At 53.4% G+C, this 22,464-nt stretch overlaps 7 protein-coding genes across 7 annotated transcripts; 3 read left to right on the top strand and 4 right to left on the bottom strand.

Moving 5' to 3' along the window:
- Window positions 1-526: 526 nt before the first annotated feature.
- Window positions 527-1,760, top strand: LTS14_008161 (uncharacterized protein; the record flags this gene model as incomplete). The annotated part of the gene is made up of 2 exons (XM_064840849.1): window positions 527-1,044; window positions 1,097-1,760. The coding sequence occupies 2 exons, from the start codon at window positions 527-529 to the stop codon at window positions 1,758-1,760; spliced, it is 1,182 nt and encodes a 393-aa protein (XP_064691486.1).
- A 769-nt stretch (window positions 1,761-2,529) lies between these two features.
- LTS14_008160 (uncharacterized protein) lies at window positions 2,530-3,447 on the bottom strand (the record flags this gene model as incomplete). Its single annotated transcript, XM_064840848.1, has 1 exon — window positions 2,530-3,447. The coding sequence occupies one exon, from the start codon at window positions 3,445-3,447 to the stop codon at window positions 2,530-2,532; it is 918 nt and encodes a 305-aa protein (XP_064691485.1).
- A 2,727-nt stretch (window positions 3,448-6,174) lies between these two features.
- Window positions 6,175-8,215, bottom strand: LTS14_008159 (uncharacterized protein; the record flags this gene model as incomplete). Its single annotated transcript, XM_064840847.1, has 2 exons — window positions 6,175-7,589; window positions 7,642-8,215. The coding sequence occupies 2 exons, from the start codon at window positions 8,213-8,215 to the stop codon at window positions 6,175-6,177; spliced, it is 1,989 nt and encodes a 662-aa protein (XP_064691484.1).
- Window positions 8,216-11,092: 2,877 nt separating this feature from the next.
- On the top strand, window positions 11,093-13,252 carry LTS14_008158 (uncharacterized protein; the record flags this gene model as incomplete). Its single annotated transcript, XM_064840846.1, has 1 exon — window positions 11,093-13,252. The coding sequence occupies one exon, from the start codon at window positions 11,093-11,095 to the stop codon at window positions 13,250-13,252; it is 2,160 nt and encodes a 719-aa protein (XP_064691483.1).
- Window positions 13,253-13,854: 602 nt separating this feature from the next.
- On the bottom strand, window positions 13,855-14,049 carry LTS14_008157 (uncharacterized protein; the record flags this gene model as incomplete). The annotated part of the gene is made up of 1 exon (XM_064840845.1): window positions 13,855-14,049. The coding sequence occupies one exon, from the start codon at window positions 14,047-14,049 to the stop codon at window positions 13,855-13,857; it is 195 nt and encodes a 64-aa protein (XP_064691482.1).
- Window positions 14,050-18,231: 4,182 nt separating this feature from the next.
- Window positions 18,232-18,585, top strand: LTS14_008156 (uncharacterized protein; the record flags this gene model as incomplete). Its single annotated transcript, XM_064840844.1, has 1 exon — window positions 18,232-18,585. One exon carries the CDS (start codon window positions 18,232-18,234, stop codon window positions 18,583-18,585), a length of 354 nt encoding a protein of 117 aa, XP_064691481.1.
- A 1,347-nt stretch (window positions 18,586-19,932) lies between these two features.
- On the bottom strand, window positions 19,933-22,096 carry LTS14_008155 (uncharacterized protein; the record flags this gene model as incomplete). Its single annotated transcript, XM_064840843.1, has 3 exons — window positions 19,933-21,040; window positions 21,086-21,987; window positions 22,055-22,096. 3 exons carry the CDS (start codon window positions 22,094-22,096, stop codon window positions 19,933-19,935), a joined length of 2,052 nt encoding a protein of 683 aa, XP_064691480.1.
- Between the last annotated feature and the right edge of the window lie 368 nt (window positions 22,097-22,464).

Genomic DNA, 22,464 nt, shown 5'->3' with positions numbered 1-22,464 from the left:
CATTTCGACCTCCAGCCCTGTCTTGTCCTGTACTGGTTCATCTTGTCTTTGCTTTGCCATTGAGATAGTTCTTATCAACGACCGATCCAAGACTATACACCAACCATTGCGAAGCCGGCTTCCTTCGGATCGTTGCACGACAGTTGCCCCGCCCGAGCTCCATACCGGCGCTCCGTACTGTGGAGTGAGCATTTGTTTCTCCCCCGAAGCAGCCAGTCCTCGAAGCAGGTCGAGCGTTGCAACAGACTTGCCTGTACCACGGCACTGGGCGTCTTGGAAGGGTTGTTCTTTGGTCATAGTGGAGACATAACGCAGTGGTCAGCATAGCGAGCGACCTCGGATTGGCGCGGCTGTGCATTTGCCTTTGAGACACAACAAAGGAAACCACTTGGTCATTCGCGTGCTTCGTGGAAGTTCATTGCACTTTATTTTCTTGGATCAACAACATGACTGCTACGAAAGTAAGGCTCGCTTACTTCGCCAGCTCCTCATTACCTACCTAGCTAACGTTGGCATCATCAAGGACATGTCCCGCCCTACTAGTCAGCATCGTTTATCCGTCAGTTCGAACGCCTCCAGTCTCCCAGCCCGAAACTCGTACAGCCGATCCCACTCCCATAATGTCTCCCTGGGTGCCGTCAACGGCGCCAATCGTGTTGGTCGGAGGAAGAGCTCGACGTTCACGCCCATGGCCAACGCTGCAGCCATAGGTGCAGCAGTAGAAAGTGGTGTGGCGGATGGGTCGATAGCGATCAATCGCCGCAGCTCAATCTCAAAGGCTGCGTTGGGCGCTTTGAACGATGGCAGTTGCCCACCAGTGCCCAGCAGCCTCCCGCATGGCATGACAGTCCCCGAGCGTGGCTCAAGTAGTGCATTGGTGGATGGGCCACCGTTGTCGTCGTATGCAGACAAGTCGAAGCCGAAGATCCGAAGAGCAAGTGATGTCTCGCGTCTGACGAAGAAGGAAAGAGCGGGTACGGGCGAGCTGAAGTGCGAACAATGTGGCAAAGCATACAAGCACGGCAGCTGCCTCACAAAGCATCTGTATGTGTTGGAAATACTAAAAGAGCGAGTGCATATACTGACGAGTCTGCAGATGGGAGCATACGCCACAATGGCAGTACACCTCAAAACTGCTTATCTCGAAGCACCAGCAAGTACAGCTCCTCGAAGCTGCGTCTGTGTTGGTGGCCATGAACCAAGATGCGCCAACAGGCACCGATAGCGACGACTCATCTTCGCCAGCAGCCTCCGGATCCTCGGACATGCACGAAAACGGCGTGAGCTCAACCGAGACCACGCCACCTCCACAGACGGACGGCTATAGAGATCCGAAGCGGTTCAGCAGCACTAGCAGTGCCTACTCGCGAAGCTACCAGTCTGTCTTCTCGAGCGGCAGCATGCCAAACAATGAGAACTTCTCACACCACCGCCAATGGAGCTCATCTAGCACCAGGCCGCCGACAGCAAACACTTCGATCGCCGAGAGTTACCGTGATGAGGATCCAGCAGATCTTGCCGCCGCTGTGGGACTGCTAAGCTGTAGCTATGGAACGCCGAAGAGCGGCCCAACCGGTATGCCCGCGGATGCACCCCCGGTACCACCACTTCCCGCCAAGTATGCATCAAGCCAGTATTTAAGCCACGTTCGCCACCACGACGTGGAAATGGACGATGACGACAGCTCGGACGATGAAGTCCACCATCAACACCACCGCATTGACGAGGTAGAGGAAGGAATGTTCGGCAAGATGGACTAGAAGCCTGCAACCGCCACAACATGGAGAATACGAAAACATTGAACTTGATCAGACGACAGCATAAGGTAGGAGGACGAACCTTCTACGACATAAGACCATCTTGGCGTGCGGCTTGAAGTTACGACGCGAATCAAATTGCATGAAGCGGCAGCTCCGCAGCCGGTCTCCAACACCGATGAGCATGTCTGCATGGTCACTCTCATGTGGTTATGCAGAGTGCGAGGTTAAAGATGGAGAGAGGCATGGGACGTTGAGCAGCCTGCTCATTCTCAGGGAGTCGCGGATGGCGTTCATATTTGACGTTCTTGGTTTTCTTGAAACGATGAAGGGGCGAGGTGTTGTATTGCAAGTTTCTTCTTCGGGTATTATTTACGTGACTTGAGACTTGTAGTCATATCCTAGTGTTCTTGTTTCGGGTTGCAAGACCTCTATTACCAAATCCTAATCCTTCTTTGCACGTTCCTTTTATATTAGGTACCTCTCCTGGTGCGCCCTCCAATGCGTCTATCCATCGCCCTCTGCTTGCCGGCAGTCAAGGTGCACCTGACGTATTGTTGCGCCATGCTACGTATGTATTGCGTGCTCCACATCACTCAGGTCCGATAGCATGTCGTGCTTGAACATGGATGATGACAGACGCATGACATACGGTACAGATTGTGCCGTAGGCTCACTCGCTAGCCAGACCCTGGCGTATGTCTACTGCGGCCCCGCCCAGTATCACAGCGCTGAAATGCGACTCCATCCCTCAATTCAGTTGCACTGCCTGTCACAGTAGTGGCGTCGCCTCTGGCCATCCTCTCATGCGGAAGTCGACTGCTCCACTCGCTTGCGCTGTAGGTATGGTGGCTTTGAAGTACAGCTCGGAACATGCTTGTTCAACCATGGACACAATATCCCAGGACAGACCAAGCAAGGTGTTCACGAAAGACCAGCCTCCTTTGTAATAGGACGATGCACTCAGCTCCTCAACGCGCGTGATGAACCAGCTCCAACCGAAATGAAGATTGTCGAGAAAGGCTCCATTCTGCCAGTGGGCGGCCGTGTTACTCCTTGGGAAAGGTGCAGCAGTCACGGTCTCGTTGGCACAGTTCGCCACTGAGCATAGCACTCTCCAGTTGGCGTCTCCATCATCGATCACCAGCTCGGCATACCGATGCGGCTGCTTTCGGAAGTAGTTTTGAACACTGTCGGTGTGGTTGCGGTAGGACTGCAGCACCAGCTCCTCGTTGCCTTCCACCTGCGAAGTGCCATAGAAGTAGCTGTATGGCTGCCACGCGCCACGTCCAACGTGGCGACTCATGCTTCGAAGCCATGTCTGTTCATCCTTCCTCAAGCTCAAGACGAATCTGGCGTCGGGATAGAGTTCGGCAAGCTGCTTGTACATGAACGGCCATGGCAGGTCCTCGAAGGCATCGTAGTATTTAGTCTGCTCGATCAGCGCGTCGAAGTCGCCATTTGCCCAGGTGTGCACGAGGTGGCGACTGCGGATATCCTTCCATCCCAGTCGCTTGTAACCAACCAAGGCAAGAGCATCTCCAATCGAGCTGGTTCCGGTCTTTGATAATCCAATGACAAAAACCTTGGGGCGAAGAGCAGTCGGCGGTTGGGCTACCTGGCGCGCCGCAAGGAGGAATGCAGCGACGATAGTTATCACCAGCGGGAGCAGGCTCGCTGCATACCGCATGGTTTCTGGCGTTACACCGAAGGAGGCTCGGCGCAGATATCCGTACGTCGATCGTCTGCTACCGCTTCCTGAGGCTCGTCGTCCAGGTAAACAGCACGTCGATGCGCTGAACACGCTCCACTTTGAAGTCCTCAGCAGCGCACGACGACCTGGACCGGTGCGACTCATCATGAATGTTCGCAGCTGCCCCCCGTCTTGCTATCTGTCCCTTGGCACTTCCATGATCGGGCCTTGGGGTCGTAATGCCAAGAATGTGGAAGAAGTTCTTGATGAAACGCGTTTCCTTTTTGGGATCGAGTCGCGCGTGTCTTGGACAATTCCAGCCTATCACCACACTCCCTTGTATCTGTAATGCGCGGGCGAATGACGGAGGTGAGCCGAGATGCCGTGCGGTTGGAGAGTACTACGGACCTCCCATCCATATTGCAGGAAGCTACCCGCAGGGCAACTGACCTATTGCACCACAGATTGCCAATCGGTCTGAAATAGGTGGTGCAGACAATGGTGGTCTTCTCGTTGGTGCAACCATTTCTGCGCATCGGACAAGCGGATTTCCACTTCCAACAACAGGCATGCTGCATTCTCCTCAGTCGCGAGGCTACCCCATATCACGAAGTCGGATAGTCCTTAGTACCACGTGAGCGCCAAGTCCCGGCTGGAAAACCTGGCTCCGAAGTGATTCTACCAAACCAACGCGTGCCGAGTGCAATCTCGACAGCATGCTGACGGTGATGTCGGTAATGCGACGATTCTGGACCTGCAAAGAACTCCTTGTTGCAAGAAAGTTCGGTCATCGTGTTCGCCTGGCAGAGGCACTGAAGTATGGTGGCGCTGAACGTCCGGCGAAGGAAGTATCGATTAAGTACAGAATCTTGTTAAAACCGAGAGGAAGTGATTGGCAGTGTCTGCTAGCACCAACAACATGATCAAAAGGAGGTAAGAGTGCGCAGCAGGACCTCTCTCTTACATATATGAGCACGCCACTCGTATCACATTACCAGGCATCCTTTTAGGTAACGACCTTTGCACCACTGCCCACTATCCGGAAGGCTGTTGCGGCTCGGTCTCGCGATGCAGCAGTGACAGACACCGCTCAAGCCAGGAAGTCATTGATTGGCTGGTTCACCTACGAATGGCAGACCACTGGAGACATCACTTGTGTGAGACGAAAGGTGTTATGCTTGTCTTCGTCAATTAATCTATTTGTCGTCGTTCATTCTGGACACATTGGGCCTGTACGGATACTCCGAGACTTCAGAATTCCAAAGGATGTGTGCCATGCGTGCCTGAGATCAACACAAGGCCACATTATGAACATTCTGACATGGCCCCTCGATATATGATGAATGCGGCAGACGCAACGGCTCACAAGTCTCTATCTTGGGTGGCATCCTTCTCTTTGCCATGAAATCCTCATGGCAAGTCGATTTGTGGCCTTTGACAATACGGCTTTGGCAAACATATCGCCTCACTCCCATCTGCGGTCAGAATCGCTGCTATCGCTCGACTGTCAAGTGGTGTTTTTGACCACTCTATGCACCATATCTACAAGCAAATGGCCTCACTGGCAGGAGAGGCTTCGCTAAGGCTGAAGTCCTGGAGATCTCGGAACCTCCATTCGCCAGGTCCTACAGCCAGGACAATCTCGATATCAGTGATTGTCAGCGGACACCCATGGGTCGATGCGTTAGCCTGTGATATTACACTGCGTTCGGAGAAGCATCTCTATCTACTTCGTGTGGTGCTCTCACTGTCATTGCCACGCGTGCGTGGAAAGGGCAGCTTTGTACGCCCCTACAAACCAGTAGACGCGGCATCAAGAGCACAGCATTTGGCTGCTGTTCCCGCATAGGCACTGACTCATCGCGGAGCTATAATACCCTTATTCGCCATTAACATACAGTATACTGACAAGACATAACAACGCTTGAGCGGCGACACGCTGTGCAGCACTTGTTCACCCAACTCGTTGGTTCGGACTGCATCACTCTCAACGTCGACTCTCGAAAGCAGAACACGGACCACTTTCTTCGACCTCAGTCTCATGCTTCGACAAATGACTTTCGACCATGTCTTTGCGACGCGGACCCGGAATCGTTATGGAGCGGTTTGCCAGGTTGCTGTTAAAGTGGTTTACGAGGGGGACTATCGAGGTTCAGGAGATGTAGGCGATTGCTTTCGGGATGGAGATGTGGACCAAGGGCCTGAGGTTGAACCGGTGAGGAGGGTTTACGATGAGGAATCGGTGCCGGTTGGTCAGGCTCTGAGGAGGTGATGGGCAATGTGAGGCTATAAACACATGTCTAGCAGACTGTCTGCTGGTGGAACATGCACCTATTCTCGTATTCGATAGCGCTAAAAATTTCACACCATGTCCCAAGGACGTAGATTGCAGTCCGTGGGTACATGAAGCCGGCCAGCGACGCCCCGGGTCACAGATAGCACCAGCAAGATGACATTGAAAGGTGTAGATTGATATACACGGTGCCTTTGATGCTACATACCACTTCTGTCTCAGTGACGCCTTGGCCCATGTATACATCTATCACTTCGGTGCTTGCCGAGACCCGCTATGCAATGCATTGATAGGCACAACAAGAACATGCAAGGAGCAGAAACCCAATCCGCCACAATATTCGCAGGTATCTTCTCCCTCGAGCATCACAGCCAATAGTCCAAGCTGCGCACTGATTCCACCGCACACCGATCGTCCGAGCACGTCGCACCTCAACCAAACGGACTTCCACCCGGGAACCCTCTGCCTCCACCGCCACCGAAAGGACTTCCGCCTCCGAAAGCAAAGCCCCCACCTCCGCCTCTACCTCCACCCTGCTGCCCGAACATCTGCATCAAGATTTCCGGATCAATCTGCATCCCACCACCACCGCCCATTCCTCCAAACCCGCCGCCCATGCCGCCCCCGCCAAATTGCTCATTAGGATCCATCAGATCAATCCCACTATCATACCTCTCCCTCTTCTGCGGATCAATAAGACACTCATGCGCCTCCTGAATATCCTTGAACTTCTCCTCCGCCTCCGCGTTCCCGATATTCTTGTCCGGATGGTATATAACCGCTTTCTTGCGATAAGCTTTCTTGATCTCTGTCTCACCAGCATCTTTCTCGATACCGAGGATCTTGTAGTAGTCCTTTCTTTTGCTCTTCTTTTGCTCCATTTCTGCATTCTTCACATCTCGCGCGATACCAGGTTCTTCTGGGTTCTGCTCGGCGATGCTCTTGTATTCGCGTACCGCTTCCTCCCAGTTCCCGCTCTCACCCAGCGCTTTTGCCCGTGTCTTCTTAGCTTTAATGTAGCTTGGATCAAGGGCAATGGCTTTGTCGCAGTCTTCTCGTGCTTCTGACCACTGCTTCATTTTCGAGTAGCACATTGCACGGTTGTTGAGGATCTTGGAGTTGGTGCCGCGATTCTGAGAGTCGACTTCAAGAGCGGAGGTGTATAGCTCTACCGCCTGCTGGTACCGGCCGGCTTTGAAGTGGGTGTTGCCTTCATCCTTCATTCTGTCTAGCTTTTGTACCATCCGTAGATACTTCACAGCGTCCTTGAAGTCCGGGTCGCAGTTCAGAGCCTGTCGGAAGTGCTGAATGGCCTTTTCGTTCTCGCCTTGGGTGTATAACGCTCGTCCTCGCAACACCAAAGCCTCAGGATCCGCACTATTCGCCCGTAGAAGATCCATAGCAAGATTCTGTGCACTGCCAAGACTATTTACATTGCCCATCTTCAGATATGCTTCTCCTCGCAGCAACTTCCATTTCCGTGGTGCAGATACCGCAATCCCGAGTCCCTTCTCTGCCTGATCGAGTGCGTGTAGAACCATAGAACCTGACGTACCTGTTTTGATGCTGTCCTGCGCCTGCTCAATATGATGCCACATGTCCTGCGCCGCTTTCCTGTCCTTGGCGGTCGCAGTCGGTTGTATCCGATCGTAGACATCCAACGCTTCCCCTGGTCGTCCAAGTGCGGTGTAGATCTTCGCCAGCCTATGCATGATTTTGGCATTGTCTGGTTCGAGCTCGTCCGCCTGCTTGCAGTCGTCTAGTGCCCGTAGCCATTTGCCTGCTGCCATGTATGCTGCTGTTCGGTTGGAGAGGTAGGTGGATGCTTCGGGGTCGGCCTCGATTGCTACGTCATGTCAGCCTTGCGTGGCCTCATCTCTGCACATACTTTGACAGACCCTTGGTATACTCAGCAATCGCCTTGTCATACTGCCCGGCCTTGTAGAGCTTGTTTCCCTGCGCCTTGAATGCCTCAGCCTCCTCCGGTGATCTCACAGGTGCAGGCGGAGTCGTGGGTGTCTTGTGCGGTGGCGGCACAGGCACATTCTCCTGCTCGTCGTGACCGTCGCCGTTCGTGCCATTGCTTTGTGGATATGCTCCGGGAGTCTCGGGCACAGGCGTAGTCTCCATCGGATCCGAGTTGATGCCAACCCCTCCGTCCTTATCGGGTGGGCTGCTCATGGCTGAGAGGGCGCTCAGCCGGCGTGGATCGTCGGGGTGGAAGTTGAGCGGATGCTCGGAGTCTGAAGGTCGTCGTCGGCCTCCTGGTCGAGAGTAGCTTTTACTGTTCCTTGGCGACTTTGGCCGTTTGTCTTTCTCGCGGTCCTTCACTAATCGAGCCCGATCTCTTTTCTCCGGCGAAGTCGGCGATTGCACAGGCTCCGGTGGTGGTGGGCTGGTGGATGCCGATGCTGGCGAGGGTGTAGTAGTCGGTGCGTTGGTAGATTTCTTTCGAGTGAACAACGATGGCATCGGAAGAAGAGAAGCTCACACACACACACGCACACAAATCACGCCGTGATACAAAGATCTGGTAGCGACAAGTGCGGGCCGGAGTTAATGGTGTTGCAAAAGTCAAGCAATGTCCTCCATCCATGCAGCCTGCCGCTGGCGGTGCGGGATTGCCTTGACTGCCAAGACCTCTATCTATGACTTTCGATCTCCTTCCTTCCACAACTTCCCTTTCCGGTTTGAACTCACGTGCCAGATCTTATATAACATAATGTGGGTACTGGTGCATCTACGACAATATGTTGATAGTGCTCATTCAAATGAAATATCTGTGGACCGAGATCGTCAAGAGACCCGCGAAGTCATGAAAGCAACCATGCCGCCTCTTTCCTCCCGCAGTCCCCGGGCCATGTGGGCTCAGAATCAAGTCTTTCAGCATACAAGGTGTAGCGCCCCGCCTATCACATGAGGTTCTTCTCGGCACTACTCCAGCCAAACCACTCCACCGCCATGTACCGGTACCTGGCGGCTAAAACTCAGCCCATCCCATCCAGGTGGTACCTTCGGCACCAGCTTCTACAGAACCCTTCATCAACTAGGCTGGTGCAGCTGTGCCCCTGTCTGGGCTACTTGGGATCGGATACTGTAGCAGAATGTGGCCTTGAAAGTGATGGTATATGAACACTCTGCAAGGCGCAAAGTCCATACCACGACCACAATTGCCACATCTACACCACCTCGTCCTGGAGCTGTTCACCTATGGGAATGCCTGAAGACTTTGTGATCGATGAAGCCAATGAGCGGTACGATTGTGCTTGTCAGCGACATGTTCGTCCATCCATCACCGGTGCTGCCGGTGAAATGTGTGGTAATGCCAGACTCCTGCTACCCCAGCGAAGTCCATCGCAATGCAGCGGTGTTACTCACGGAGGAAAGTCCATCATTTGTGCATGCTTCTCACACCATCGTCGACATCACACAATCTCGGCACCCGCAGTGTTGCATTCACCACATCACCGATTTGCTTGTGAGCGTGATCTCTTTTCTTTTTGGGTCCACCAGTCGACGATCCTCTCAGCAACGACAGCTGTCGACCTTCGCATGCTGGTGTCCCCCACTTTCTCTTTTCCCTCGCGACGGCCGGGAATCATCATCATCATCGTAGCTTTCGGTGAAGCATACACCTACGGGCAGCTCCAACCGAGCTTCAGACACCCACCCTAAACGGCTCGCATCTCAGAAGCAATGATCGAGGTCAGACCTAGACCTTCGTACTTACCTCTCGACGTAACAGATCGGCCGCCGTTCAACGACTACTTCCGAACTTCGGCAAGACTGGTGGGAGAGATGCTCGACCCGACACAGCAAGGCCTGTCATAGCGCTGGCGTGTCGAATCGCAATCTATGGAGGGTGAGAGTGAGGATATCGAGCATGATCAGCAATCGTAAAGCATGGCTGGAAGAATTCTACTGCTTGACGAGGAGTGAGCTTCGGGCGACGACTTCTTAAAATCAGTATCACTCATTTTGAGAGACGTGCCAAGTTCATGCTTCGTCTTGAATCTGCTAACCGTGAACCTGCTGAGCAGCATTGTAAAAGCCCGTCGTCCCCAGATGAGGTCTAGTGGTTCACCAATGCTGCCGCCGAACATGACGTAAGACACCACTCATGGCAGTCTCCGCTTGACGGCCTGTTATCCTACCGCAGAACATGTGAGACAACCGAGTGCATGAGGTAATGAAAGTGGTATCTCGGCTATGGACAGAAGGCTAATCAGCAACTAGTGGGCGGCAGAACATATCCCTATCCCGGTGCAATGGTCTACGTTAGGCGACGTTTTGGTTCGTGCAGGCTCGCGTGGGCCTTGCTTGGCAACGCGCGGAGGGGAAGTGTAAATGCTTCTAGAAGAAGTCTGTTATTCTCTCGTCTGTACTTGTCAGATACCGGCGGAAGTACTACTTCTAGCCCTCGTTACGGTGCATACTGACTGTGCCGTCCACCCTGCACTCGAGCTTTTCATCAACAGTCCTCAATCCTCAGCGAGTCCTCCTATATTCTTGCCTCGTCTAGATCGCGCGCTCGCCGCCGTAAGCTGAAGGTCCGGTTAAACCCTGCATGAAGCTTCAGCTCCAGAGACATGGTAGCTGTTTTGGGAAGTAGACTGTAGCTTGTTCCGTTGCGGAGCTTCTCACGGCTTTACTGGGACGGGATGCATGAAGCGACGGCGACGGTAGGTCGGGAAGCTGTCGCGCTGCTACAGTCTCACTCAGCTTCTTCCTGCCACATTAACGACGCAGTCTCACTTCAGAAGAAAGGCTTTCGTCTCGACTTCTTGTCATACCCCACTCCCCGCAATAACGACCCGATAAGAGCACAGACGGCGATAGCGAGTGGGCGTGGCTGATCGCTTGTCCCGCGGCGAGAAGACGGCACGACTGTGTACTCTTTACCTTCGTCCTGCTTCCGCCGACACGATCCCTAGCTTTCCACTGTCCTTCTTGAAATCCTTGCTTACGAAATTCCATCATACTATTGATCTTCCCGAGAGATTTCCTGGAGAAAGCGTTGGTGGTGGTAGAGCGCTTGTGTGAGTAGGACATGTGATCAAGCCAATGTGCCGCGGGACGTGACCAGCTGACTCCGCGTGGTGACAATCAGATCCTCCTCCACCTCGACCTCGGAACTTGATGCTCACGAGCCTCGTATGGCGCCTTAAACATCTGCTATCGATTCCACCGCGCGCCTGACCCGCGACTCCAACGCCCGTCTAAGGTCAACTGCCCTCAAATCGTTTACTGCCAGAGCTTGCCCAGCACTTGAGACGAAGGAGAATGGCAAACAGGTTGCAAGAGTCAGTGCTTGGTGCACAAACACCTACTGGATCATCCGAGGTTACCATGGCCACCCAGCAACCCTTCATGGAACAACCGTCTCAAAGGCTTAAGGGTCGACACAGGCTTCTGGCCGGACTACATCGCATGACCTCAAGCCAGTCTGTCAATCGATCCACCACTACACGAGCACGCGGTTACAGTGGCAGCGGGAAAGGCTCAGTATCATGTATGTCGTTGCACTCGACGCAGTCACTGAACACACCTTCGCTCGGTTCAACGCTCACGAACGAGCTCTCCGTCGGCTACTCAACAGCGCCTACCTCCGCCGTCACTACCCCTGGCGTTCAGATTCCATTGTTCGACGAACGTGCCAGGCTACGGTACCTTTCGAGCCTCGATGCCAAGACCTCTGCTGGAATGCCGTCGGATCTGCGACAAGCAACAAAGCCTGATGAGATCGCCGAAGTCGACGAGGACTACTTCTCCCGGCCGGTCTCCCAACAGATCGTTCGTCGTCGAGACTTCAACTTCTGGCGCGATCTACCGTCAGAGCTTCGCATGCAAGTCCTGACATATCTGCAACCTCGAGAGATCATCCGATGCTCTACTGTCTCGAAGACATGGCATAAGATGTGCTTTGATGGTCAACTATGGGCACTCGTGGATACTGCAGAGTTCTATCAGGATATTCCAGCGGATGGCTTGGTCAAGATCATCACTTCGGCAGGCCCCTTCGTACGAGACCTCAACCTAAGGGGCTGTGTGCAACTCAGAGAGACATGGCATGCCAAGGGACTTTCGGACGCTTGCCGGAATCTCGAGAACTTCTCCTTGGAAGGCTGTCGAATCGATCGATCCTCCATCCACAATTTCTTGTATGCCAACAACCGCTTGGTACACATCAATCTTTCTGGCCTGGCGGGAGCGACCAACTCTGCCATGAAAATCATAGCCTCGAACTGTCCAAAGCTGGAGCATTTGAACATCTCCTGGTGTAACAATATTGATACTCGTGGTGTCAGGAAAGTCGTCGAGGCTTGCCCTAACCTTAAAGATCTACGGGCTGGTGAGGTACGAGGCTGGGACGATCTAGAGCTCATGCAGATTCTGTTCGAACACAACAACCTTGAAAGGCTGATTCTCATGAACTGCGATACACTCAACGACGAGTCTCTGGCTGTTCTGCTTGAGGGCAATAACAGCGAGGTCGACTACATAACCGGAAGACCAATTGTCCCATCACGAAGACTGAAGCACTTAGATCTGACCCGTTGTCGAGGCCTCAGCGATGTTGGCCTGCGGTGTCTGGTTAACAACGTCCCTGATCTAGAAGGTCTACAGCTTTCCAAAATCCGAGGCGTCTTCGACTCTACACTCACCGACCTTCTGCCTACCACGCCACTATTGACACATCTGGATGTTGAGGAACTTGAGGATCTCACAAATGCAGTCCTACAGTGCCTGGCAAATGTGCCTTGCGGTAGCCGTCTACGCCACCTCAGCATTTCGTATTGCGAGAACATGGGTGATACTGGCATGATCCCTTTACTGAAGACCGCCACGAATCTTCGCTCCTTGGAAATGGACAACACCCGCGTCTCCGACCTTGTCCTCACCGAAGCCGCAGCCATGGTCCGCCAAAGAAGCCAACGAGCTATCTTCCAAGGCAAAGTCGACTATCAGCCGTCAGTGGGATTGCGCCTCGTAGCCTACGACTGCCAAAACGTGACCTGGACCGGTATCCGCGAAATCCTGTCCCGTAATGCTGAAGTCTTCGTCTCAACACACCACACCGAACTCCCACCTCTCAACAAAGCACCCATGGACTCGACTGCATCCCTAGCCACCGACCTACCGAGTCGTCCTCCATCTCCACCTCGCATCCATATCGCCCGCTCCTCATCCTTCCCTTCGGAGATCATCCAGTTAAAATGCTTCTATACTTACCAACCTACCGTTGAGGAACACAACAAACGTGTTCTTCGAGGCGACTTCACTTCCGCGAGGAGATTGGAGAGGAAATGGGCGGACTTCATGATCGCGCAGGAGGAGGCTGGGGCTGCTGGGTCTGGTTCTAGAAGAAGGAGGAGGAGGGCGAGGGAGGCGCAGATGATGCATGCGGATGAAGAGGATGTAGGCGCTGCTGGTGCGGCGGTGGGGACGGTGGGTGTGGGTGGTGGGAGGCGGAGGAGGGCTAGAAGTGGGGGGTGTGCTGTTATGTGAGGTCGCTCTTCGATTTGCCTTGCTTGTGGGCATAAGCTGCCATTTGGTATAAGGTCTGGCGTTCGGATGTCGACTATGTGGATGGACGTGGATGATGGTAAGGTCACGGAGTTTGGTGCTTGCTCCGCCGCGAGGGGCTGGAATTTCATACTACTGCTTCGGCGTTCCTGCGCTGAACATAGCATTATTGGGACCAGAGATTATGGGCATGGGCATGACAGTGGTCGCAAGAGTACACTCGCATTTCCTTCCCGTTAGATGTATGAGCAGTATCAGTGCATCACGACACGATGACTTTGAACGATATGGGATTCTCTGCCCGCAAAGACGACTTTCTCTGTTTCTCTTGCAAGGGTGTGGTACTTAACATGCCTCGCTCGCCTCTGACAGCACAGAAAGTCTACGACAGACCTGAGGCTCCGAAGTCCGATGAACCGAATGAGGCCTGAACGTGGTGATCCGCAGAATTACACCTTCAAGTCTCATGACACGCGCACTCAAGCTTCGCTGCTATGGGTCGATCGCTTTTGGACCGCGATAGTGCGTCCAGGTCTGGCGGTACGGGATGCCTGCTGCCTCTCTCTGTCGCTCATTCTACTTGCTCAGTGGACGTTGGCCGCTTTGATTTGGGGGAAACCGGCGAGCTCGGCTGCCAGGCCTAGGATGACAAGCTGCAATACATACGTGACCTCGGATCTCCGATTGGGGTCCCACAGTGGTCCAATGATATCGGTGTTCATCTTCACCTGCGTCTCCGCAGACTGCAGGGTATGGACAAGCGCAGATCTTACGCCCATTCCTGTTGTGAGGTTGCCGCCTCGTATCGTATCTTCTGGAAACGTGACGGCGTGGACACAGTCTCGAGGCTGTGGAGAGCATCAGCTGGAAAATGGAACTCCTCTTAGATAGACTTTGTGTCCACGTATCACGAAACGTACATACCTGCGTCAAATTGCCTCCTTGGAGGCGGCATATGTAGCTGTAGAACCTTATTACTCTTCTTTAAGCCACTGAATCTAGGGTTTCGGACGGGTTAACCGGTGGAAGAGGTTCTTCCGCGTAGTAAGCTTTGCTGATTAGCGAGTGGCGCAAGTATGATATATTGAGTGACGAGTAAGCTTCTGGGGGTCCGCGATGCCCTGCATCATCGGCTGTGAGGATGTGAACATCCACGCTCGACGGCGGCAGCGGCACAATGGCGGCGGTGACACGCACCGCCAGTAGTACAGAGGGTGGAACGAATCGATGGACCCCCTGTCGACCGTTGCAGAAAGCACGGAGTCACTACAGACTCAGCAAAAGCAGACTGGCGTTCTTATTGGCAGATCTGCAAACGGCAGCTAGCAGGGGGTCCATCCGTTCGTTCCACCCTCTGTACGAGGGTCGTCATGCTTGCATCATTCCGTCTGAATGGACTTGATGATCCTCCTTCATACTGCCGCCCATGTGACGACCCGGTGATCTGATCTCAAGAGTTGTGTCGCCGGCCAGGTAATCTATTTCGGTCGAGTATGCGGCAGTCTGCCCTCAAATAGCTGTGCATGTCCCGGGTCAATAGTAGCGGTTGTCATACTGGACGGTGCGCCATATAGAGAGGCCTCACACAGACCACGGAGACGCTCGGTGAGACCAGGGATTGAGTATTGCCGACAGCAGCAGTGAGAAGTGCATTGGCACGTGGCGAGACTTGCGTAATTATCGTCTTGACTAGTCGACAGCTTATCCTAGGCTCCAGGCGGGCAGAATGTCGGTATAATTTGGTCCACTCGATCATGGCTTGTCGTGATGTGAACGCTGCACATAGCGATGGTCATGAGTTCACAGCGCTGTACTACTAATCCCCGGTCTAGACCTCGATATCATGCACATGCGAAGATTGGAGATATAGTGTGTATGCAGGGCAGCAGAATCTTGCCGATCAGTTTATTTCTTTTGCAGCGAAACCCGAAGCATTGTATCCACAGACTGAGATTGGACACTACTTGACCATAGTCCGCGAGTACAGTACTCCGTACACCCACTGGGCGGGTACTGACGGGTTCTGTGGACGACACAGTGTCCACACCCGAAGGATTCGATTGCATGTGTCCAAGGCGACCGCCGCAAATATGATGAATCCATGATTGACACTTCTGGATCTTGCTTGTCCGATGCCTGGAAACGAACCTTAAAGCTGAGATCACGGTGATAAGTCGTGGAATTCTCTAGATTGTTGCGGATATGTACTCCGTGATCGTGGGCTCACGCGCGAATCCTTGTCACTGTCCATCGAGCCATACGGGCAGATTGCAGACATCGGAATTGAGTGCTTGGTCTGATAGTAGCAAGACAATGTCCCTGGACGCATTCCGGAGCATTGTCACATGCCTATCGAGGGCGAGAAGCTCGATTGTCCGTCGAGACCAGAGATATTCGCTGCGAAGGTCCGTGGTGATCGCGGGAGCATTACTTGTGACCCTTGGAAGTGTCCCGCCCGGTGGTTGTGTTCGAGAAGTCGTAATATCTTGAGGATCTGCTTGCATTCGCAAGACGCACCAATGTTCTGTACAAGCGGTGGAGAAGCTCGATTACATATCTGAGCTCGGATGACCGTGCTGCAGTACACGAGCGTAGCATATGAGCAAAGGGAGAGGGTGACATGGGTGCCGCCTGTGTTCCACCGGGCAAGGTGTCTCAGTTTCAAGGATTAGCCGGAAACCATGTCGAGTATACTCCAAAGGTCATGGCCAAGTGCAATATCTGCTCGTGAGCAACAAGATTCCCAGGGACTACTAGAACTTCCTGACTAAACAGGCCCTCATCCTTTCGCAAGAACAATCTTATCTAGCTGAGATATCATCCGTGGTGAGACCTTTATACGCATCAGTGAGGTGTGATATCTGGCCAAAGGAGTCGCACGGTTTTTCGACACTCGAATGTATGGTCCTGCCTTTACTAGCCGTCCATGCCTGCCATAGATTATTGTAAGACTCTCCACCACACCAGATGGAGTGGAACGACTGTAAATGACGGCCATTGAGCCCCGGAAAGGATCGTACTTGTATCTCAATAGCAAGTAAGAAGATGCCTCCGGTACTGGAGGAGCAAGCGTCATATAATTCTGGCCCGACGACGGCCAAACCTTTTGCTGATGAGGCTGACGACTCTTCGTGTAATAGAATATTCGATTGTCAGCGCGCTCGGCCCCCTTTGCGATCCTTCGCGGCGAGACCTCGATCAGGTGACGAGTCTGTTTCTTCGACTCATCTCAAGGTCGTGTTGACTCCAAGTTGCCAATCAGCGCACCTTGACATACTTCGCACACTCGCCGCGCCAGCCACGAGGTCTAAGCCGGCCTTCGGGCACGACTCCGTAAAACCCCATCTAGGCTGCTGTCGCCGATCGTGCTATTGCTGTTATGCGAATCCGCAGCGCAGAATACACGGTAGCTTATAGAGACCTCATCAGATCCCACGGTCTCTGCGCTCGTTGTAGCAGTAACGATCTCACAATATATAAGATGTAATTTCATTCGCCACGACAGCCTTCGATGAGGTCTACATCAATTTCCCGTCGAGTCCGCTACATCACCTACCTGGTTGTCAGTTGGCATGAGCATGCGGCCAAAAGACTGAGGGTTCGCGAATAATAAGGCTTTGTGTTCACTTCATGCAGTCTGCACGTCCGCTGAGCGTAGCTGCTGACCAGGTGAGGCAACTCGTCCGGGAGGTATTTGATGTACTGGCCTCCGGTTGAAGCAAGAACATGGCCGACTTAGGTGATGGTTCAGGGGAGGTAGGGTTTCTACAGCGGAGGGAACATTGTACGTGTAGTCAGGAAGGATGGCACTTGTCACCTACGGCTCGGGATCGGTGCCGATGCCGCACGTCCAAAGAAAGATGACTGCCGCACTTGGTAACATTAATAGCCGCATGGTTGGTACCCACGTGTTGTACTTTGCACCCATGATGCTGTTGGCACGATATCGGCGTCGCGTGTTACAGTACACCCCTGCTGACGACGGGATGTACGAACCGATCTGGCCAAGCCGCCGCTAGGGAGGAGATGCGATAGCTCTATTCGCCGGTGTTGTTGCGTTTACGAACAATTACAAATCCTGAGCCCAACAAGTCCTGGCACTACCGCGGCCGCTTTTGAGACTGGAGGGCGTACGCCTTGGGGCACTAACGTTGAAGTGGACTTCGAGAAGCAAAAGTCTGTATCTGGACAGATCTCGTAAGACTGCCGTGTGAGGAGTGCGGTCGGCGAGACTGCATGTCCCGATCGTAGATTGCCTTTGGTCTAGCCAGGTAGCTACAGGCCCTAAGGATCACCTGATACAGGCAGAATCAAAGCACGAACGGAAGACGGAACGGAAGTAGATGCAAATCCTGCGAGCTGTCTGGAGGCGTCCAACCGTCTTAGCCTACCTGCCAACTAGAGCCGTAGCTATGAAGTACACTTGCAAGGTCATCAGACATTCGTGTCCTTTCCGGGTTCCGGGATACGTCGCAAACTGATTCCGCTCATTTCTGGGCGAAGTTCACGACTCGGCAGGTGCAGGCGGTGTAGCATATGTCAATTATCGTTTGCGGTCCCACATGGCGCTGGTGAATCAAGCATCTCGCTCCTTCACGCCAAGACTCGATGAAGTCTCCATGGACCACTGGGATTTGGTTGGAAGAGGGCAGGCATCGAGAAGATCTTCTTGGCCGAAACGACGTCTCTGCATCTGTACGGAAGCAGCTAGTTGCCGTGATTTCGCTGTAGCCTATCGCATGCATGAATGCCGTTAGTTAGGCTCTCTAGTCTGCATGCCCGCAAACCACGCCAACGATGCAGCTCCTCGATGGTACGCATAAATTTGGTCTGACGCCAAGACCATCGTCCAAGATTCCGCCTGTCTTGCAGCAGGGCAGTCGAGCAGCTATATACAGAGCTCGCCATTGTTCTCAGCAAGATCAGGGTAAACAAGCAACGCTGGGGGGACATCCATCATCATGTCGTCTCCTCAGTCTGGACAAGCCTTCATGCGAAGCTACGAAGAAGCCGATATGTTGGAGATCTTCAGCTATGTCCTGGTCAATCGCTACAGCGGTCGAATGCGAATCGAGGGTGGTGAGAGGGGTCCTCATGCTCGCACATTGGCTCAACGCGTTAGTCGACGAGTTGCACAGACTGGCACTGATGGCGCGAGAGTCATGGACAGCGTGGTCACTGTCATAACTTCTAGACAAGCCAGACGCGTCGACAGTGAGACACGGGCGGGCAGGAATCCGGATCCAATGCTACTGACGAAGGAGGATCTACTGGGGGAGGAAGGGGCGACTGGCAGCAACGGAGCTAGACACTGAGAAGGGAGATTGTCGAGGTGGGTCGATCGACCAAGACTGAAGCCAGATCTTGAAGGACGACTCATGCTCGGTTGTCCTTACCCCTGGACGCTCGGAGCTGCTGTTTTGAACGATCAAGATGTCTTGTCGTGACACAGCGGCCTACGAAGTTCATTGCATGGAGGCTACTTTGCTGACGGCCGATGGGCACTCGCGCTGCATGGCACGGCGGCCGCATATCGGGCTGCGAAAGATCTTGGAGCAGGGACCTTGATGATCAAACGCTACCACAGTCGCGTGCGTCTGCCAAAGCGCCAACAAGGGAAGCACCATCGTTATGTTGAGACTCCTCAATGTGCTACGGGCGACGTCACGAATCGACATTCACGTTGGACTTTGATTGACAAATCTGCTACATGGATACTACAGCCGAGCCTGGTTATGACCGACGTGACTGTGGGGGAGTACGATGCTAAGGCGAGAGCGCGTACTTGTGTATGCTCCATCTCTAAAGCATATCTCTGCCAAGCATGTCTAGCAGAGTCTGCGCTGGCTATGACTGATTGATACAGATATTTGGAAATCTCAATCAGTGGTCTACCAAAATCTCATGTATTTCGACATCTTTCTACTTCTCAAGAACGAGCCGACAGGTCTAAAAAGCAGATCATTTCGTTCAACCAGTGAGGACAGCTGAGCATGACTTGACACGGCATGTTCGTATACCACAACAGGACGAGAAATGAGCGTTGTGGCGCTCTTGACCATGGGACTTGCTCTCTGCCGGTTCTGGCCAGATAGCGATTTCGAAGCCTTTCCAAATACTCTACGTCGATAGTCGGTGACAGTGGCCCAAGCTGCTAAATGTGTCGGCAACATCATGCACGATTCGGATGCATGATCCGAAACCCCGGCTGCGCCATCGCGTGTAGTCGGGTAAGCACTTATGGATCTGGTGGGAGCAGCGAAACGAACGGGACAGTATGTATATGCAGACTGCTAAGTGGTGAGCACCAACGATCTCCGGCAGATGACGTGGGTACCACGTGCCCAATCAAATTGAGTTCGTACGGAGAAAACAAAGTGTAGAACTCGGCGCGCTGGCGCGATGCCAGCATCCCGATCGATCGCTATGTACATCTGTACTCATCCGTGTGTGGATTGTGGTACACGGCTCAACACAACAGCCCGTCACTCGAAGTTCGCTTCGCAGTGTCCTATGGCGTGCCGCTATCTCAGGCAGCCCTGACCGACTGTATGCAGCTAAGGGAGCTGGCTGTACGCCTGCGACCAGCTTAGCTCGTAGAAGTGGCCGTGATGTTATCTGCCGGCCCGAGTGCTTGAGAAACGACCATCAGGACTGGCTTCCTATCCCTGCCAGGGCCAGGCCACGTCTGCTACCATGGATGTACCCGCGCGTGACATCCCCGACCGATGTAGTGCCGTAGCAAGCACTTCGTGTTGCTTTTTCGCTTCGAGAGTCTCAAGACTGTCCGTGCAAAGCTCGCCCGGCCTGGACCCAAATGGGACTTCGTCTGCAGTGCAAGTAGTGTTGGGTGGAGGCAGTATACCGGTCTGGAAGTACTGTCTGACATGATGCACTGTGCAGTTGCTGAAAGTGCTGAGCGAGCAATGCCCGGCAGAGTCTTGAGTCAGGGCTACGGCGCCTTCGAAACCCTTAGCCATATTAATGGCGTGCTTTACAGGAGTCACAGGATCTGCTGTGTTTCCGATCAAGAGCAGAGGATGCGCCGTCTTGGCCTTCCATGGGCCTTCAAAGCGGTGATGTGCCCGAACGGAGTAATGAATACATGCCAGACGTAAACCGCTCCATAATGAACCAAGCGTCGGAGAAGACTTGTTGAGCTCTTTCACATATTTGTCGAAGACCGTGCGATTGACCCAACTCTGATCGTCCCCGTCTGAGCAAGCAATGGCACGTGTAGCATCTGGACCCAACGGTCCTGAGCTTTTATTACGCAACGGAATAATGTTTTGCATGAGCGCTTCTTCCTTCGGGCACTGGAAGTCGTGGTAGATTGACAGCAATCTGGCAAATTCGGTCCCGTTGCCTTGCTCCACACCCGCAAGCAAGTATGCCACGTATGGGAAAGCCTGGATAGGAGTGTAGAGCGCCGCAAATATCAGTCCCTTCACATCGCTGTAAGTGATGACCTCCGGCTTGGGGCCAATTACGGGGAGTGGGTTGTGATAAAGGCTCTGCGTTATGTTGAGCACTCGGTGTCGTACACCTTCGGCTGCAGTCTCGCCAGTTTCATTCGCGAGCAAACAGGTAGGAAAGCCCACCCGAGCACAATGGTAGGAGAACTGGTTCCAGTCCAACTCGGTGTCGAGTAAGTTGTCGCTCCAGAGCGTTCGTTTGTAGTTGTAAGCATCGACCACACCGTCAACGATAAGTCTGCCAACACGATCCGGGAACATGGCCGCGAAGGTATTGCCGAGGTATGAGCCGTAGCTGAGAAATGTCAGAACCACCTGAGGTAGCAGTCAAAAGACCTACCTGAAGCCCCAATACTGGAGCATTTCCGTACCCGCTTGGTAGCGGGTGCGCTGCACGATATCGTGGTCAGACTGTTGGGCTGTGGGCCGCTTAGAATTTCCACAGCAGATAGTGTCGACCAGAATTTTCGCTTGTTTCTCTCGCCACTGTCCATGCCGCTCCGTGATCTCTAACATGTCCCTCGCCACTGACGCGGTCGAAACGTACTCGCGAATGTCAGGGATGCCATATGGTAATGGAAGAGAGCAGCTTGCCGAGAGGGCTTGATTCATCGACCAGAGACGTCCTATAGCGGCATCGCTGGCCTCGTACACGCCTTCTTCCATCAAACGGACCTGCCAAGTATGTGCCAATGCTGGATTTGTGATGCACTGAACAGGCGGCTGCGTCACACCCACGCCTCTGGGATCGAACGAGATGAGATCAAAGTACTTGCCCTCGCCAGCCTTGATCGTGTCAATCTTGCTTCGGATGGCGTCGCCGCCACCCACTAGAAGGCCAATACCGGAGCCACCAGGGCCGCCCGGATTCAGTAAGACTGCTCCACCATATTGAGGATGGCTCACGGGTACTCTGGCAGGCTTTCGGACTACGGCCAGTCCAATGGTAGCATTCGTGGTTCCGTTCCAATAGTCCATAGGTAGCTCAAGTCTGGCACATTGTAGTGGTACACCATCGTTGAACTCAGCGTAGCAGTCTTCATACTCCAGTCCTGGCTTGGCATAGACCTCATCCCAGTTGAAGGCTCGCTTGATCGGGTTCAGCGGTGAATCTAATGCTCCGGTTGGCAGCCAGGCACCGTGGTAAAGTCCATACAAGAACAACCCGAGGCCCGCAGCCAGTACAAGCCTTTGCTGCGGCCATCTTCTTGGGCTTTGCAGTGCTACAGGCCCTACATGATGCTATCATGTGCTGATCAGCCTCGACCGTTCAGACTGTCGACTTGTTCCAAAGTGGTGAGCAACTTACAGTACCTTTGACATCGGCTCCTAGAGCGTATGGTGTTACCATTGTCTCTGAAATTGATCTAGCTCTGCTGTTGCCAATATTGGTGTCGTCAGTATGGTCGTTCTAGTTGTGCAGATGAAACGACGGAAGTATGTCTCTTGGACTTGAAGGCAACAGCGATCCTTCGAGCATTGGCAATCGCTCCTAAACGGGCAGCTCGCATCACAAGCGTTATAGCTCTACTGCGAAAGTACTCCGTAGCATTGGCTAGACTCGAAGCAAACTGCTGCAAGGAGCATCCGGTATCGCATACAGCAGATGCGATAGTCTTCGCATAGTAGCGGCGGGCACAAAGCATACATGGATTACGTGTGTTGCGTTGTCATGGTGTTGAACCGAAATCATGCGTTTCACAGAAGACCAACGCCGAA

Source organism: Recurvomyces mirabilis (assembly GCF_035927965.1).
Source record: "Recurvomyces mirabilis strain CCFEE 5264 chromosome Unknown scaffold_24, whole genome shotgun sequence".
NCBI classification, from domain to species: domain Eukaryota; kingdom Fungi; phylum Ascomycota; class Dothideomycetes; order Mycosphaerellales; family Teratosphaeriaceae; genus Recurvomyces; species Recurvomyces mirabilis.
Note: the sequence above shows the minus strand (reverse complement) of the source record. Positions and strands in the feature narration are given on the sequence as shown.